The 18616-nt window shown below is 47.1% G+C and overlaps 1 protein-coding gene across 2 annotated transcripts; it reads left to right on the forward strand.

The window, feature by feature from the left end:
* Window positions 1–3094: 3094 nt before the first annotated feature.
* On the forward strand, window positions 3095–13370 carry LOC118848833 (aspartyl aminopeptidase). 2 transcript variants are annotated; one of them, XM_036757859.1, is made up of 15 exons: window positions 3095–3323; window positions 3928–4021; window positions 4128–4216; window positions 4318–4431; window positions 4756–4881; window positions 5134–5264; window positions 6073–6148; window positions 6292–6399; window positions 6617–6694; window positions 7107–7190; window positions 11230–11390; window positions 11767–11806; window positions 12258–12359; window positions 12757–12924; window positions 13217–13368. In XM_036757859.1, the coding sequence occupies exons 1-15, from the start codon at window positions 3318–3320 to the stop codon at window positions 13265–13267; spliced, it is 1428 nt and encodes a 475-aa protein (XP_036613754.1). In that variant the 5' UTR covers window positions 3095–3317; the 3' UTR covers window positions 13268–13368. The 2 variants fall into 2 exon arrangements, with proteins under 2 accessions (XP_036613754.1, XP_036613755.1); XM_036757860.1 differs by lacking the exon at window positions 4756–4881 and having other exon boundaries at window positions 3252–3323; window positions 13217–13370.
* The last annotated feature ends 5246 nt before the right edge of the window (window positions 13371–18616 follow it).

Below are 18616 nucleotides of genomic sequence, written 5' to 3' on the forward strand. Positions count from 1 at the left end.
TCTCCATCTCTCCCCTCTCCCCCATCCCAAGACGACACGTAATTTGACATAGGCTCTACACATATACTCATATTAAACCTATTTTCACATTAGTCATATTGTAAAGAATTAGAGCCAATGGTAGAAACCATGAGAAAGAAGAAACCAAAAAAAAAAAAAAGAGAGAGAGAGAGAGAAAGAGCAAATAATATGCTTTAATCTGAATTCTAAATGCACAGTTCTTTCTCTGGATGTGGATAGCATTTTCCATCATGAGTCTTTTGCAATTGTCTCAGATCTTTGCATTGCTAAGAGCTAAGTCTATCAAAGTTAGTCATCGTACAATGTGGCTGTTACTGTGTGCAATGTTCTCCTGGTTCTGCTCTAAGTGAGAGCTTTTTAAGGAGGAGGGAGACATAGGCATGTTGATAAGCAGCAAGGAAGCAGCCAATAGATAAAGATAGAAAATCAGAGTGGGGGAAAGGCAATCTACTGGAGAAGAGGGGAAAGGAGGGGATCAAGGATTCATACAGAAGGGTTTGCCTTGACAAGGAGAACAGTCACCTCTTTCTTCATGAAAAACAAGGATGAAGAAAAAGCTAGTAGAGAAGACATCTGAGTGATGTGAGATGAGGTGGGGGAGCAGGGATAGAAGAGCCAGCTCTCATCAAACGGCTTCAGTTTTTTCACTGAAGTATGAGGTGAGGTTCTCAGATAAGAGGATGGGGGAAAGGGGTGCGTGGGAGGTTTGAGGAGGGATGAAAAAGCTTGGAATAGCTGTTAACTGTGCTGAGTAGGATGAGTCAATTACAGAGGTGTAAAAGGATTACCTTGCTGCAGTGAGGGCCCAGTTGAGATTATGTCACATAAATTTTTAGCAGACTCAGTCACAGCACAGTTTGGGGATTTTCTCCAGCTCTGTTCAACAGCGCACAAATCTGCATGAAGACAGTGGATTATGGAAATAATCCAAGGCTGGGGAATGAGTGGTGAGAAGGAACAAAAGATTCAAGTGGAGAAGACAGTGTAAAGTTGAATTGGTTCACTGAGAAATCAAGCTAAGGAAGGAAGGAGAGCCTAGGCATTGCAGGGATGATGGCCTGGGAAAGAACTGAGTGGTGAAGGGACTGGAGGAAACAGTGGAAGTGAAGAACAGGGTTCAGAATCATAAGGCAGAAGAATAGGTAGAATGACAAAAGATTATGATCAGATAAATGAATTTCAGATTTCATGAATATAGAAATAGAACACTTGTGGATGATGGCAAGATCAAAGGCATGACCAACCCTGTATGCAGCTGAAGAGGAGTTGAGGATTGGGTCATGGGTAAATAGGTAAAACTGAGGAAGTAGGGAGTTAGGGCATTTGAAAGAAAATCAACATATATACATATATACACACATATATGTGTATATGTATGTATACATATGCATACAAATATATGCATATGTATATGTATGTGTGTGTATATATATATATATATATGTATATATATATATGTATATGTCCGCTAGTATAACAGCAAAAGTTGGTTTGGAGAGAAAGAGCCTAAGTCAGGCATTGAGCTCATTGAAGAAGGAAGGAGAGTGTTTTGCGGGGGTAAGTATATAACAGCTACCAGATTCTTTATAATTACATATTGAATGAATGAACCACAAAGAAGGAGAAACTACTGAGTAACAGCGACAGAGGGAAAGCCTGGAAGTGGCAATGAGAAACAAGGAGTTTTCCAACTCTCTCACCACAAAAATGGAGTCAAGGGGCATGACCAATCAATCAGTAAACATATATTAAGCGCCTACTATGTTCAGCCATTCTGAACCCCCAGATGTCACTGTACAATCACCAGGATGTCTAAGAATAGGATGGAGTGGGAAGTATGCTAACCATTGAGGAATGAGTCCAAGCAAAGAATCCGGGCTGTCCTCCATCCCTGGAACTGACTCCTTCACCTGTCTCCTGGCTTCCTTCTGGTCAAAGCTAAAATCCCACCTTCTTTGGAAAGCCTTTCCCAATCCATTAATGCTAGTCTTTCCGCTAAGCTTATCTCCAATTTATCCTGTCTATATCTTGCTTGTACCTCATCGTTTGTGTATCGTCTCCTCTATTAACCTTAGAGATCCTTGAGAGTAGGGACTGGTTTTTTTGTTGGGTTTTGTTTTCTGTTGTTTTGTTTGCCTTTCTTTCTATCCCCTGAACTTGGCATTGTTTCTCACACATAGTAGGTACTTAATAAATTGACTGATATTTTCCAGATGGGGAAAATGAGGCAGAGATAAATAGAGGACCGTGGGGCAAGTTAAGTGACTAAGGTCACACAGCTAGTGTGTAAGGCACAATTAGGAAGACCTTGCAAATCCATCACTCCATTTCCCCCCCCCACAACAGCTCACAAGAGTTTTCTTCCTCCTCCCTCCCCCTCCCCCACCCTGGAATCTAAGAAGATGAAATGCAAAAAAAAAAAATGTATTTATCCCTTTCACTTATTTTTTTTTACCTTCAAAAAATGTTTTGTCATAAGGGATGGCTCTCCAGAATGGGAAGCTGGAGGGATCCAAGGGGAAATAGAGGTGGTGTCAAAACATAAGATATCCATAAACATTTATTTTTTAAAAAGAAAGAGATGGGTGAGAAACTTTAAAAAAAAGACATGAAATTCTATTTTTAAAAGTAAGTAGTTGGTGAGAAACTAAAAAAGATATAAAAAGTCTGTTTTTAAAAATAGTTGGTGAACATGTAACTGGAAAAAAATAAAATACTAAATAATTTTTTTAAAAAATACTTGGTGAGAAACTAAAAACATTTAACAATCTATTTTAAAAGTGGCTGGTGAGAAATTTTTTTAAAACAAAAAACTAATTTTAAAAATAAATGGTAGGAAAGTAAAAAAATTTAAAAATCTATTTTAAAAATAAATGGGGAGAAACTAAAAATCAATGGTGAGAAGCTTTTAAGAAAGTCTAATTTTAAAAAGAGATAACTGAGCGAGAAACTGTTTGGACTAGATCAGCAAAGATTTTGGTTTTTCCTTTCAGGACCCCGGTACCCAGTAGGCGCTTAATAGCGGCTTCGGCACCGCCCGCCAGCTGCAGGGAAGCCCCGCCCCGTCGCGGCCCCGCCCGCGCACTGCTCCGCACCGGGGCGCCGCCAGCGCACTGCCCCAGGCCCAGCCGGAGGACCCTACGCGCCGGGCTGTCCTAGCTCCTCCCAGGCAGCAGAGGGCTCCGGGCTGCCCGGCTCCGGAACGGGAGGGCGGGGCCCGGAGCGGGAGCCGGGAGCCGGAGCAGCCGCGGGAGTCGAGGTCTGGCCGGGACGGCGAAAAGCCGGAGGCAGGAGTTATGCAGGTAAGGTGGGATCCTCCCCCCCTCCCCACCACGCTGCGCTCCCCCGAGGGGCCGGGAAGTCCCCCCCCCCAACCCCCACCCTAGCTGTGGGGCTGCAGGCAAGAGTGAAACAGAAAGCGCCGTCCCGGGACTGGGGAAGGGGGTCCTGACCTTGCGGGGCCGGGTGGGGGAGGGGCCGTGCAGGGGTAGCCTCGCCTTTCTTGCATGCCGGGGAGGATCGGAGAGCATGGACCCGGGGGGAGGGGGCGGGCTCATCCTTGAGAATCCGGAGTCGAAGGAGTCCACAGGCTTGCAGCCGGGGCTGGAGACGGGGGCGGGCTAAGGAGAGAGACCGAGACGTAGAGTTGAGGACGGGGGAAGTTCTTCCAGTTTGAGAACCAGGGCTGGAAAAGTGTCTGAGCCCGGAGGAAATGAGGTGGAAAAGCCGGGCACGGGGAGGGGAGGGGGCGTTCCTGGGGATATGGGAGGGGAGGGGTCGCCGCCCTGGAGGTTCAAGGTATGGAGGCATCTCCCTAGCAGACCTCCAGAAGAGGGGGCACACAAATTGTAGCAGAGGGTCCTGGGGGTCGAGAGCAGGGATGCCTCTGAATCTCTGCCCTCCCAGGCTTCAGTAACGTCTCTGGCCAGAAAGGAAGCCGTTCAGGCCACAGCCAGAGAGCTGATCAAGTTTGTGAACCGAGGACCCTCCCCCTTTCATGGTAAGTGGCCAGGCCCTTGGCAGAAGAGAGGGACCTGAGCCCCATTCTGTAGTCCCCCCCCCACACCTCCAGCCCTCTGTGATGGAGGTCCCCTTCCCCCCTACAGTGGTGGCCGAATGTCGCAGCAGACTCCTGCAGGCCGGCTTCCAAGAGCTCAAAGAGACCGAGAAATGGGACCTTCGGCCTGAAAGCAAGGTATGGTAGGCTGGGGCAGAACTGTGGATGTGGGAGGAGAGTGGTCAGAGTCTGGAGGATGGAGCAATCACACTGAGGGCCCCTCCCTCTTCTTTCCTTAGTACTTTGTGACCAGGAACTCTTCCACCATCATCGCGTTTGCAGTGGGGGGCCAGTATTCCCCAGGCAATGGCTTTAGCCTCATCGGGGCCCACACGGACAGCCCTTCCCTCAGGGTATGGAAATCTTGGGGGGGGCCTACTCTAGGGCCCTGGCTCAGGGTCCCGAGATGGGATGGGAGGACCCATGGACATACCACCAGGGGAGAGGGAGAGAGGAAGACCAGGAGACAAGGTTGGAGACCCTGGGGGAGGGGACTCCTAAACTCTCTGAATGTTTATTCTTCTGTACTTCATTAATAATATAATAATACTAAATCCTGCTTTGTAAAATAGACATTTTTCCTGTATATGTTTGGCCTCCCTAGGCAGACTAATGCCCCTTGAGGCAAATACAAGCTCTTAGGGCTTTTTGTCACCTGTGGTGAATGTCCTTCCCAGGTGAAGCGCAGGTCCCGAAAGAATCAGGCAGGCTTCCTGCAGGTTGGTGTAGAAACGTATGGGGGTGGCATCTGGAGCACCTGGTTTGACCGTGACCTCACCTTGGCTGGACGAGTCATTGTCAAGGTAGGGACTGGAGACGGGTACTTGGGATTAGGTAGGAACCAATCACCCTATGCCCACAGCATCCTCTTTAGAGAGCTGCTCAGGAAAAGGTAAGTGGGGACCCCCCCACTGCAGGCCCCGGGTCAGGATTCTAGAGAGGTGGTTCAGGACTCTGCTAATCATAAGATTGGAAGCTTAAATCGCGGCCTTAGGAGGCCACACACAGAAAAAAGGCATGGCGTCTGGGTTGACCCGTGACCTGGCTGGTTACAGAATCCTACCTCAGACCAGATCGAGCAGCGGCTGGTGCATGTGGAGAGGCCAATACTGCGCATCCCACACTTGGCGATTCATCTTCATCGGACCGTCAATGAGAACTTCAGTCCCAACGCTGAGACCCACTTGTAAGAAAAGGGCTTAGGGGTGGGGGACGGGAGGTGGGGTATAGATGGGGCCCCCTGGGGAACATAGATCAGGTTAAGGCCAGCTGGGTGAGGGGGATTAGGGATGTTAACGGCGCCAGCTCCAGCAGTGGTTCCTAACCCTTTGGAGTGTGAGAATGTCCACGTCATGGTCATATGTTTTGATGGAGAAAACCCATCATGACAAAAAGCTACTGTGAATTCAGTAATGCTTTGAGTGAACTATGTTACTAATCACAACAATTAATAATAATATATATATCTGGGGCAGCTAGGTGGTACAGTGAGTAGGGCACCAGCCCTGGAGTCAGAAGGACCTGAGTTCAAATTCAGCCTCAGACACTTGACACAATTCCTAGCTGTATGACCTTGGGCAAGTCACTTAACCTCAATTGCCCTGCCTTCCTCCCTCCAAAAAAACCAACCCCTCCCCCAAAAAAACAAAAAAAATATGTGTGTGGAGATATTGTTTATTCTATACAAAACATGTTTAATTATTTTTCTCCTGAGTCATTTGATAAACCAGACCCCCTTACAATAACTCTGAGGGTCCCCTTACCTCCAAGGGTTCATAGGTTGGGAACCACTGTACTAGGGGATAAGGATGAGAGATCAGATGGGTGAAGGATGAAGGGCTGTTTAGGAACCAGGTGGGCATCTGTAATAGGAGGCACGGGCAGGGCCAGTGTACATCTAGATCTTTGAATTTAGAGGCACTTCCTCTGCCCCTCATTCTGCTGTCCCCAGAGGGAACTGCCCCGCACACCACTCTCTCCCCACCTCCTTGCAGAATACCCATTCTGGCCACTGCGGTCCAGGAGGAGCTGGAGAAGGGAATGCCTGATTCAGGGTCTCCTGCTACCCAGGTAAGAAAGTGGACCAGCGTCGAGGATGGCAAGGAAGGAATGAATAGGAGGATTTGGGGGGTAAGGGTAGGAAGGAGCATATAGGAGTCTTGGAATGAAGTGTCCCTGAGTGACCGCTCTCCAACTCGTACCTCTCCCTGTAGGTGGACCGACACCAGTCAGTGCTTATGTCTCTGCTGTCAGCCCAGTTGGAGCAGAGCCTTGAGGACATCCTAGAAATGGAATTGTGTCTTGCAGACACTCAGCCTGCGGTGAGGAGAGAACGGACTCCCCTCACCCCCAGCCAGTGCCCTAGGCTCTGCCCTGCATGATAGAGATAGATACCAAACCCCAGGGGGCCTTAGGGGTTAAGTGGGGAACAAAGAACAGGAGGGGTTTTTCCTGTTAAGGATCAGTGGAAGCATGGGACTGTGGGGAGGAGGGAAGAAGGAGGAGGGCTGGCCCAGGCTAATCATACCATCTCTCCAGGTCCTAGGAGGCGCCTATGAGGAGTTCATCTTCGCTCCCCGGCTGGACAACCTGCACAGCTGCTTCTGTGCCCTCCAGGTATGGAGCCAGGGGCTTGGCAGACCCATATGCCCTGCCCAGTCGCTATAGCACAAAGCCTTGGACACATGGTGGGAGTCACTAGTGCAGACATACAGGGATTGAGGAAGGCCAGCATTTCTGTCTCAGACCCTTGAGAGGATGTGGGAGGGAGCCGGGGGGCTGCCACCAGCAGTATCTTCTACCCTTTCCCCATAGCAGTGATGCTGAGGAGGGGTAGGTTGGAGCATGTGGGGAGATAGCTGGCATGCTTCAGGAACCCCATTTGTTATAGCCTTGGTGACAGAAACTGGGGAAGCAAGGGCGAGAGCCACCTTGGTTTCCAGAAGTCACTTTTCCTTTGAAAACACAACAATGTCCTATGCCACTTAAAAAATATATGTAGACTGACTGATTCTGTCTCCACTCCCAGGCTTTGATTGACTCCTGTTCATCCCCAGCTTCTCTTGCTTCTGAGCCTCACATTCGAATGATTGCACTGTATGACCACGAGGAGGTAAGACCTCGGGAAGGGGAGGGGAGGGGAGGACAGGGAGCCGGTGAGCATCCGTCCATTCCTGTTAACAAATGTTTTCTAAGCATTTATTTTGTACAAAGACACAGAAAGGGCTGGAGATGGGAAGAGGTAGGTCCCATTATTTGTTCTACCTAGAATCCTTTTCTCCTCCATCTCTGCCTACACTCCTCCTACCCATCCTTCAAGGGCCAGCTCTAATGCTGCTTCTAGGAAGCCTTCCTTGATACCCTCATACACAGAGACACACAGACAGACAGACAGACACACACACACACACACACTTTCAATCTCTCTCTCTCTCTCATTCTCTCATTTTACCCTGGAGAAGGCAATACTACTTAGTATATACAAGGCCAGCCTAGAAGCCAAGAAGACCTGAATTCAGGTCTTGCCCCTGACACTTAACTGGTTGCTTGAATCCATGGGCAAATCATTCAGCGTCTTAGTTAAGAACTGTGGTTGCTCCGAGATGCTGATCTGGAGGGAATCTCCCTACAGTGATGAAATCCATGACAGACTCCCAAAATAAAGATGGGAGTTTTTCTTGGGTCATAGTTATCTGTATACACCTCTTTTTCCCTCCTAGCCTCACCTCCCCTACCCTTTATTTTTTATTTTTCATTTCTCTTTTTCTGTCTCCATCCCTCCCAACCACTGCTAGACTAGACCCTCAGCTCCTTGTGGCCAAGGGCTAGATCTGAGAATTCTTTTGTTTCCCCCATTGTGCCTAGGAGAGTGCCTTGCACATAGTTCTCATCCAGATGGTTTCTGAATATGTGAAAGACTTGGTCCCCAGCCTTAGATCACTGTGACACATAGCCTGGGGCCACAGAGAAGCAGTCTCCTCCCTCCCTCAGCAGCAATCAGCATTGATTGGGCATAAGATGAAGGCCAGCCTCTGAAAGGTTTACAAGCCCATTGGCAAGAGAGTTTTGGTGTAGTAAAAAGGATGCTAGATTTTGAATCAGAAGGCCTGGGTTCAAATTCTGCCTCAGACACTAGTAGCATGACTCAAAAGTCTTAGTAAAAAATGGCACTGACTCTTTTGGGACATCCTGTATAAATAGGACTAGGAGAGATGGGACAGTTACAATTTAAAAAGTATTTTACATACCGTATCTTGTTTGATCCTTAGAGTCTGGTGGCATGAAGATAATGCAGTGGGTCTAAAGTCAGGAAGACCTGAGTTCAAATCTGGCCTCAGAGGCTTACCAACTGTTTGACGCTGGGCAAGTCACTTAACCCCTGTCTGCCTCAGTTTTCTCATGTGTAAAATAAGGATAATAATATCACCTATCCCCTCCCCCTCAGCAAGTAACATAACCTCTCTCTGCCTTAGTTTTCTCATATGTAAAATATTAACCCCCTCCCTGCTCTTGTCAGGAAGATGGAGGTGAGAATAGCACCTACCGCCCCCCTCCAGGGTTGTTGTAAGCATCAAATGAGATAATGATTACAAAGCACCTGGCATATAGAAGATGCTTCATAAATGCCTGTTACCTTTTTATAAAATGAGTAATGCAGATTATTACCATCTCCCTTGTACAGATGAGTGAACTGAGGTGGAAAAGTTCACTCCACCAACAAGTACTTACCAGGCACTTTTGTTGTATGTCAGACACTACAGCTAATAAGTGCAGATGTGAGTCAGGCTCCTGTTTCAGGAGTTCACACCGTACTGAGAGAATACGGCACACCCAGTATAAGTAAATAGCAGATTGATTGCCATCTTGGCGAGGGGGCAGGGAGAAAAATTTGGAACTCAAAATCTTTCAAAAACTGAATGTTGAAAATTGTCTAAAATACTATTAAATTTTTAAAAATCAGTAAATCGAGGTGAGTTGGAGTGGAACTGTCAATTGGGGGAATCAGGAAAGGCCTCTTGAAGCTATGCTTGAACTAAGTCTTAGGCTAGAGGTTTTAAGAGGTGAGGTGGGAGGTGAGAAAGGGAGAGCATTCCAGGCATGAGGATAAGCTTGTGCAAAAGTTTGGAGTCGGGAGATGGGGAGCCCTTGAAGTTTCTTCTGTAGGAAAGTCAAGTGGTGAGATCCGTGCTTCAGGGATAGCCATTTGGCAGCTGGGCGGGCAAGGGGAGGCCAGTTAGGAGACCCTTGCAGGAGGCCAGGCAAGAGCTGATTGTTCGAGGGCTACATAAGGGTGACTGTAGTGTAAGTAGAGAGAACAGGCTGGATCTGAGAGATGATGACAAGCTTTAGGGGCTGATTGGATATGAAGGCAGGGGTGTCTCCAGGGTTTCAAACCAGAAGGACTGGAGGAATTTCCACAGAAATTGGGAAGTTAAGAGCAGGGGAGAATTTGGGGGGAAGAGGAGTTCTGTTTTGGACCTGTTAAGTTGGAGATGCCTATGGGACATCCAGGTTGGAGGTGTCCAGCACACAGTTGGAGACACCAGAAGAGAGGTAAGGGCTCCAAATGTAGATCTGGGAGTCATCCGCTAGTGAAATCCATGGGATAGTTGATGAGAGAGTCTAAAGGTGAGAGGAGATGCCTCAAGACAAAGTCATGGAATTATGGACTGAGGGCCAGAAGAGACCAGAGTGTCCAACTCCTTCATTGTGCAGGCAAAGAAACTGAGGCACAGAGAGGTTGAGTTACTTGCCTAGGGTCACTAGTATCTGAGGCAGGATTCAAACTCGAGTCCTGGAGTCCATCCACCACACCTAGGTGCCTAACCCTGGGGTACAGACATGAACAAAGACAGAAACATAGATGGGGAGGATCCTGCAGAGGGGGCTGAGGAGATTAAGCGAGACAGGTAGGAAGAGACCCAGTGGTGAGACCCAGAGATAACCAAGTGGTATCATGCAAAGCAAAAGAAGGGGGGAGTGTCCAGAAGAGGGTGGTCAGCGTTGTCAGAATTGAAGAGAAGTCAAGAAGGCAGAAGAGTGAGGAGAGAATTTATCAATGAAGAGACCCTGGGTGATGAGAGAGTCAGAGGGTGGGCACAGAAGCCAGACTGCAAAGGGGAGGAAGTGGGGAAAGAGAGTAGAAGCAATGAATATAGACAGCTTTTTTCCTAGGAGTTTGGCTGTGAAAAGGAGGAAATGACCACTATTTGATGGTGTTTTAAGGGCATGACAGTATCAGGTGAAGGTTTAGAGAGAGTGGAGGCTTGGGTATTTTTTTAGGCATCAAGGGAAGACCCTCACCCCCACCCCCACCCCCAGCTGGAGAAGAAAAGATTGAAAATTATGAAGACGGAAGGGATGATCGAAGGATCAATTGCTGGAGAAGATGAGAGATGGCGCCAGGGGCCCTAGTAGAGGGTCTGGTGTTGGCAGAAAGAAGGGCCATCCCTTCTGGGATTAGAATCCGGTCTTCTGACTCCCAGTCCCATGACCTTTCCAGTACACAGCGACTCTCTTCCCCATCTGGATTGTAAACCCGTCAGAGGCTGGACCCATGTCTTTAAGCTACTTTGTATCCCAGGGCCACTTATAGCACCATGGCCCTAGTAGATGCCCAGTAAATATCGACTGTTGGGAGGTAGGGAGGATTCTGTCTCTAATGGTTATTAATTGCATGAGTGTTTATATAACAACACTGTTCTAGGGGCAAATATGGAGGTGGCGGGGGAATTGAATTATTTTTAATAGTTATATTTTTCAAATACATATATATGTATATATGTATTTGAAAAATACATATAAATATATGTGTATATATATATATATATTTATACATATACATATATAAAATACAATATTCTTCAAACCGCTACCAATAAGGGAACCAATAGGAAATGCCAGGTGAACAGTATAAATCAAAAGTACCCTATCTCTCTTGGAAATGACTAGGAATTACTCTGCCTCCCAGTTTTCATGAAGCCAGGAATGAAGCCATTCCCTGGGGTGGAAACTTTGAGTGAATGGACTTTGGGGAGAGGGGGACAGATCTGGTCCTTTGGTCCATCTCCCTCAGGAGCCTCCCTTGGGCATGGCCCCCTCAGGCCCAGACTGGCCCAGTGCTTCTGAGCCAAGTGGCCTGACCCCCCTAGGTAGGATCCCAGAGTGCACAAGGAGCAGAGTCGCTGCTGACAGAGTTGGTGCTTCGGCGTATCTCAGCCTCACCCCAGAATGTGACTGCGTTTGAGGAGGCCGTGCCTAAATCCTACATGATCAGTGCCGACATGGCCCACGCTGTGCACCCCAACTACCCGTGAGTCCCCAGGGGCTCCTCTTCATCGCCAATGTTGGGGCTGTTGCTTTGGGCCCTGCCTTCTCTGGGTGTTTGGGACTGGCTGTGGGTGGTTTTGGGTCCCCTTGCTGGTGGGAAAGCATCTAGTCCAGGGGTGGGGAACCTGCAGCTTGGAGGCCACATGTGGCCTTCTAGGTCATCAAGTGTGGTCTTTTGACTGAATCCAAACTTCACAGAACAAATCTTTTATTAAGGGGGAATATAATAGGGATAATTAAGGGATAATGTGATAGCCCACTTTCTGTACCTTCCTTTGATGCTCTGAGGTCCTGTGCTAGGATTTCCTAATAGTAAAGGCAAGCTCAAGGTTGTGGAACATTTAATTTCTCTCCTCTAGGGATAAACATGAAGAAAACCACCGACCTTTTTTCCACAAGGTAACCTTTCCTCCTCTACCGAAGCTCAGCCTCTAAAAGGATCTGTGCCACCTTATCTCTCTCCCTCTAAACACCCATCCCTGTTTCTTCCTTCAAAAGGCTCTTTCCCCTATTACGGGCCCTTTCTTTTTCCCTCCTGTCTCTATAAGCCTCCTCTTTTCCCCACTGAGGTCTTGTATATGCCCTTCCCATATCTCCCTTTTCCACCAGTCCTTTCTCCTTCACATTGGACCCTGCTTCTCTTCAGCCCATGTCTTTCCCTTCCCTTTCCCCTCCACCTCAGGCCCACATCTCCCAACCAAATCCCATCTTCTTCCTCCAACTTCCCATCAACCCTGTCTTTCCCTCTAGGAGCACTTAACAGTGCTGATTAAGACTGATTGACTGGGACTCCACATCCCCTTTTGTTCTTTCCCCATCTCCACCCTCTCCCACCTCCCCCTTTCGCCAGGGACCTGTGATCAAGGTGAACAACAAACAACGTTATGCTTCCAATGCTGTTACCGAGGCATTGATCCGAGAGGTGGCTGCCCGAGTTGGGGTGCCCCTTCAGGTGAGTGTTTTGACACCAGGTCTAGAGGGGACAGCTCCATTGTGGGTAACATGCCAGTAGAGAGCCCTTCATGGAAAATTACCGGTCTACTTCTTGATCACACGGGGACAAGCTCAGCACATGTACCAGTCCTCAGCGACACATAGTGTTCCAGTTACTGCACTTATCTTAGGGTTAAAAAATATCATTAGATGTTTCCTGGGCCCTTTGCATCTGGAGGTTATGACGGCAAAGCCAGGATTCCTACGGAGATCAGAGATTTGAGTCATTCCCAAATCCACGTGTGTAGTGGTTCCTTCTCTGTCCATGACTCAGAAGTCTTAAGTCACTGATAGACCTCACATCCCAGCCTGCCCCCTGTGTACATTCTTACATAGACGCCCCTTCCCATCTGCAGGAGTTCATGGTTCGGAATGATTCCCCCTGTGGCTCAACCATTGGGCCCATCCTGGCTGCTCGTCTGGGGCTGCGGGTGCTTGATTTGGGCAGCCCCCAGCTGGCCATGCACTCCATCCGTGAGATGGCATGTACTTCCAGTGTGTTGCAGACCCTCACTCTCTTTAAGGTAATCCTTCATCCGCCCTCCCTTATCCACTTCTCCGTGGCAGCTGTATCTCCAGACCCTGGGATTGGTTGCTGGGGCAACGTCATCCCACTAAGTGACGAGGCTGATCACCATGGCGATGCCACGGATGCAAACAGCAGACCAGCTCAGCCTTCCCAAGGCTGAGGGACCCAGGCCAAGCCCCAGTCTTTTAAAGGGGAATCAAGGGAAAGGAAGTAGAAGGTACCAGAGGGAGGGTTGTCATACCATACCCGACACCTAGCTACATCACCCCTACTTTGTCTCGATTCAGGGCTTCTTCGAGCTGTTTCCTGTTGTGAGCCGCAGTTTTGCAGTCGATTGAGGTCTCTCGAGAGCTGCTTCTTCCTTCCTCACCCCATTAAGCCCAGAATGTCAGTTCTCACCTGACTCAGAATTGAAATATTAAAATGGATTTTTCATTCATTCTTGACCTGCTGGGTTTTTTGAGGGAGGGGAGCACTGGGGGGGTTGAGTCCCAGGGATGAGAAGACTAGGGCGGGAGCCAAAAGGAAAGTGGGTTGAGGGAAGGGGGCTCTGATCCTTTGCCTTACCCCAGAAGTGAGCTGGCGGGAGGGATGAGGTGGTTGGCACTGGCCATATGTGGGGTTACTGCCCCACTGCCTATGCTTGTCTCAGCTCTTTCCCCAGGAGAGGGGCAGAGATGGTACTTTCGTGCCAGTTCCCTGTCTATGCAGAACCTTCTCTCTCCTTCCTCCTTCCATGCAAAGAACTGAAGCTGCTGGGACCTTGTTTTGCCCTCCCAGTGTGAGTGCACCTCTCCTGGAGCTAGTCCATGGGGTTCACCAAAAGGGCAGCAGAAGGAAGAAGCCCACCCTGGAGCAGTCTCCCTGGAGTCCCAATTACTCCTATGACTTCAACATTATCAATGTGTTAACTGACTCTAATTCTAATTAACTAACAAATTCTAACTCATTACCAGTGAGAATTTTCCAAGCATGTTCTGGCTTATCAGCCAGGATCTTCATGCTCTGTTATGAAAGCAGGAAGGGAAAAAAGTGAGAAAGCCTCTTCCCCCGCGTCACATGATTGAAGTATCAACATTTACCTAGCACTTGTGATGCCCTGTGAAGAGCCCAATCAGACTGGTTCTTGGTGTGTCTGTATGACAATTCTGTGAGGTAGGTAAGGCCACTGTTTCTAGTGTTCCCACTTTACAAATAGAGATACTGAAAAACCAGTTAAATGACTAGTCCAGTGCAATGTAGCGAATGAGGGACAGAGCTCTGAGAACTCAGGCATCTAGGTATCCATTGCTGCCTTCACTGGGCAATGCTGCCTTCTAGGGTTCAGCTTTGCATAGAACAGTACTGGGCATCATGCTAGCTTAGATTTAGTCCTGATTAGGAAGGGGTTAACTCTTAGCTCTCCCTCCACTCAAATCCCCACCCTTTCCAGGGCCACCCTCTCCTCTGCTGTCTTGTCTCCTTTTGTTGAAAGAAAGTACCTCAAAGGGAACAAAGGTAAGAAAGGCATGGTCCCTTCTCTGAAAGGACTTTTTAAGTTACTGTGGGAAGGTAGTATGTGATGTCGTAAAAACAGTTCAAAGAGAAGAGCTGGAGCCATTCAGAGGCTGGAGAAATTACTTCTGACTGGGATGGATGGTCAGGAGGCTTCGTGGGAGAGGCAACATCTCTTGTCATGTTCATCCTTCATTTTCAAAGAGGACCGTGACATCAGGAAAATGATGACGTGACTTGCAGTTGACTTTGATTTGAGTGAGGGAGAGCTGTGCAAGGTCACCAGCCTCACTTTCTCCTCCAGAGCCCTCTGGGTCCAATGGCCTGATATTCATCAGGATGACGGGAGATGGCCCAGGATGCAATGGGAGATCCTGGCCCTTTCAGGCTAAGGCCTTTTCAGGTTCTCTCTTTGAGTGAGGTGAATTCAGTGAATAGGCTTCTTTAAGAAATGAGTTAATGGGTGGCTCCTTTAATTAAAAATTAAACTGGGAAGGGAAGACCGTCAGGGTTGCTGAGCTTTGAAGGATGACCAGGTCCGATGGCCTAGAATATGGACTTGAATCTACCAAACTGAAATTTAATAGGAATTAACACAAGTTGAAATGAAGAGAAGACTGGTCTTGGAGTCCAGAAATCCTACTTCTGATTCATAGGCTGTGTAACCATGGATAAGTCATCCTTGTGATCTTCCCAAGGCATTTCTTTATAAGTTATATATAAATTAAAAAAAACCTTTGGAGGGAGTTTCCTATAGAGAACTGAATAAGCCACAGTAGAGGCTCTCCCCACATCCAAGCACATATACACAATACAATTTTTCACTTTTTTTCACAGTGAATTTTACCACAACAAAATGGAAGAGGCATACTTAACGGTTTGTCTGAAAAAGATCTGGGGGTTTTGGTGGACTGCAAGTTCCCTGTGAGTCAACAGTGATTGGGGGCTGCCAAGAAAGCTAATACAGTCTTGATTTGCATTGAGAAGCTGTGTTGGTAAACAAAATGGGCTCTTAGCACTCAGTTCAACCAAGTGCCCTTGAAGAGTTTGGCCCCTGTTTCCTTGATTAGATTTGGGTGTCCTTGGTGCCTCCTTGCCTCAGGGGAGGGCCTAGTTTACACATGAGTTTGAGTGACATGTTTGGGACATCAGAGGCTTTTAGACCTTTAAGTTGCCTCTTTGTGATGATTTTAGGTCACGTGGGTGAGTCGAATGTGTGACTCACCCTTGACCCTGAAAAAGATATAAAACCAGGGGTTGGCTTTCTCTTTTTTCAAAGCTCTTACCCACAGCAGTGGTGGCTCTTGTGACTCTGGGCCAGCCCTTGTTATGAGCTCCTGGGCTGAACTTAGATGTTGGTAACTATGAATTGTATTTGGTCTGTCTGTCAATGTTTGTAATTTATTTGTATTTGCTCTGAAGTTCAGGATGCTGGCTTTTTCCCCTGAACTAAGTGAATGATATTTGTATGCTGGATTAAAGTAAACTTGTCAACCCCTTAACGTTACTTTCCTTAGTAAAGCAGATCAAAAGAACCTGGACTTTTGCAGCGTGCTGGTAGTGTTCTTGTTGTTGGGCTTGTATTGGTTTTTCACCCCCACAACAGCTGCTAGCCAGATTGTTGAAACAGAGGCACAGCTTCCAGAAATAAGAAGATGATTGTGCCAGTACTGCACCCCAGTCAGGCCACATTTGGAATATTGTGTTCATTTTGGGGCACCACAATCTAGAAGGGATATTGATCAACTCAGAAGCATCCAGAAAGGTGAAGAGCCTTGGGTCCATATCAACCAGGGATGAGTGGAAAGAGCAAAGGCTGTTTAGCATGAATAAAAGAAGACCAGAGGGACTTGATAGCTGTCTTCAAGTACAATAGTTGGAAGAGGGATTAAGCTTGTTTTGTTTGACCCCAGAAAGCAGGATTAGCGGTAGTAAGAGGAAATCTCAAAGAGGGCAATTTAGACTTGATATCCAGAGAAGTCTCCTAACAATCAGATCTATCCCCATATGGAAAAGGCTGCCTCAGAAGGGTAGTGATTTCACTTTTCCTGGAGGCCTTCAGGCAAAGAGTGGATGACCACTTGTCTGGTATGTTATATCAGGGGTTTCTTTTCAGGTACACATTGGGCTAAATGCTGAGGTTCCTTCCAACTGGGACATTCTATGGACAGGGATAAGGAGGGTTGGGGGAATGAAAGTGATAAAGTCTTGAAACCAGACAAACCTAAAGCTAGGCAATGACAAGTAGTGTGGCTTGTCTAGAATATAGAATAAATGTAGGAATAGTTTGATTGTAAGCTCCTCCAAGCTCCAGCACTCTGAGCATAGTAGGTGTTTAGAATAAATGTTTATTGAATTAAATAGATTAATAGGTGGGCAATGGGTAGCCACTGCAAGCTTTAAAGCTAGAGAGGTGTGTGTATGATGTGATCAGAGCTGTAGTTTAGGAAAATTAGTCTGGTAGTGGTATGAAGAATGGTTTGGAAGTAAGAGACTTGACATGAAGACCCAGAGTCCAATTGAGAGTAACTGAACATTTATGGAGAGCCATAAGATTTGCCAAATGCCTTAGGGAGTACAATTTTATCACCATTTTAAAGATGAAACAGGCTCAGAGATATTAAGTGATTTTCCTGCCTACTAAGTATCAGAGGCAGGACTATCTGGCCAAAGATTTCTGCTGACTCTAAATTATGTAATCTTTACCTCTCCAAATTGGTAGGATTAGCAGAGGGGAAGGAGGGGGCAGAGGTGAAAAACATTGCAAAGGAGGAAATAGCCAGGATTGGGTTTCTGAGTAGTTATTGAGGGAGACAGGAATCCAAGGTGACAAAGTTTTGAGGCTGGGTGACTGGAAGAATTACAGTGGCATCAGGTGTCAGAAATTAAGAAGGCAGAAGAAGGTGATTTGAAAGTGAGAGGTGGCAGAGAGAGATGATGGGCTAGGTTTTAGATAGGCTGAAGTTAAGTCTTTGCCTCAAATGCTTCTAATTTTTTATCCTTAGAGTCAGGTGTGTGACTGGGACTCCTGGGTTGAACTCCTTGCCTGTACCCTTTCTCATTACAACACCCAACTTTACTTTAATGTGCTCTATCCAGCACTTCTTAAACTGGGTTTAAGCAGTGCTGAAGGGTCACTGGTGGAAAAAATTTAAGAAGCCCTGCATACCATCTCTGTCATTCCCTTGGAATGATGGGCCCTGGAATTAATGTCTTCAGCCTTGATGGCAAAGGCAAGTTTTGTCCTGGTTTGGTGGGAAGAGCCCTGGATCTGAGTTTATCTACATCTTATCTCTAACACTTTCTAGCAGTAGTGAGTCATTTAACTTTGGCCAAGCTTTCCTTGCCTGTAAAATGAGGGTGATACCTGTAGTACTTACTCCACAAATTTGTGAGGATCCAAACACTTTGCAAAGCTTAAGATACTCCAGAAATAAATTATCAGCTATTGTTGTTATTAGCCCGCCAATAATTGAGAGGCACACCAATTTGGGCAAGTCACTTAACCTCCTTGGGCATCAGCTTTCTCTGTAAGAATGAGTATAATGATAGTAGGGGAATAAGCGTTTCTGTAGTGCCTACTATCAGCCAGGGCCAGTGCTAAGTGCATTTACAAATATCTCATTTGGCTCTCACAACAACCCTGCAAAGTGGGTGCTATTATTATCCCCCTTTTACAATTGAGGAAACTGAGGTTAAGTGACTTGTTCAAGGTCACATGGCAAGTAAACTCCAAGACCCCATATCGATCCATCTACTGCACCACCAGCCGCTTCTGTTCTACTGGCTTTAAACGCTTATCGATAGCAGCTGGATTGAATGAGTCTGGCATAGAGAGCTCAGCTCGTTTCCAAGACTTTTGACTTGCTAGCATTGTTGTTAGGAGCACCATTCAAGATTGGGTAGAGCTGTCTTGTCCAAGCACCCAATGTGGTTAGGTCAAAGTTCATGAAGTCCCTCCTCAATTAGGGTCTATTTAGAGGGTCTCTTTGGCTCCTTGAACAGTTGCTTTGAGTTTGAATGGGGAGTAGAACCTTTACTATCCTGCCCGAATCGATGATCTCTTCCTCATTTCTCCGGGTTTAACCGTGACCTATTTCAAGGTGAGGATTCCGGGGTTCTACCCCGGGTGCCCTATAGGATAGCCTAAAGAAATTGCCTTCTTTTACCTTCCAGACTGTAGGTGTTAAAGG

Source organism: Trichosurus vulpecula, chromosome 4 (assembly GCF_011100635.1).
Source record: "Trichosurus vulpecula isolate mTriVul1 chromosome 4, mTriVul1.pri, whole genome shotgun sequence".
NCBI classification, from domain to species: domain Eukaryota; kingdom Metazoa; phylum Chordata; class Mammalia; order Diprotodontia; family Phalangeridae; genus Trichosurus; species Trichosurus vulpecula.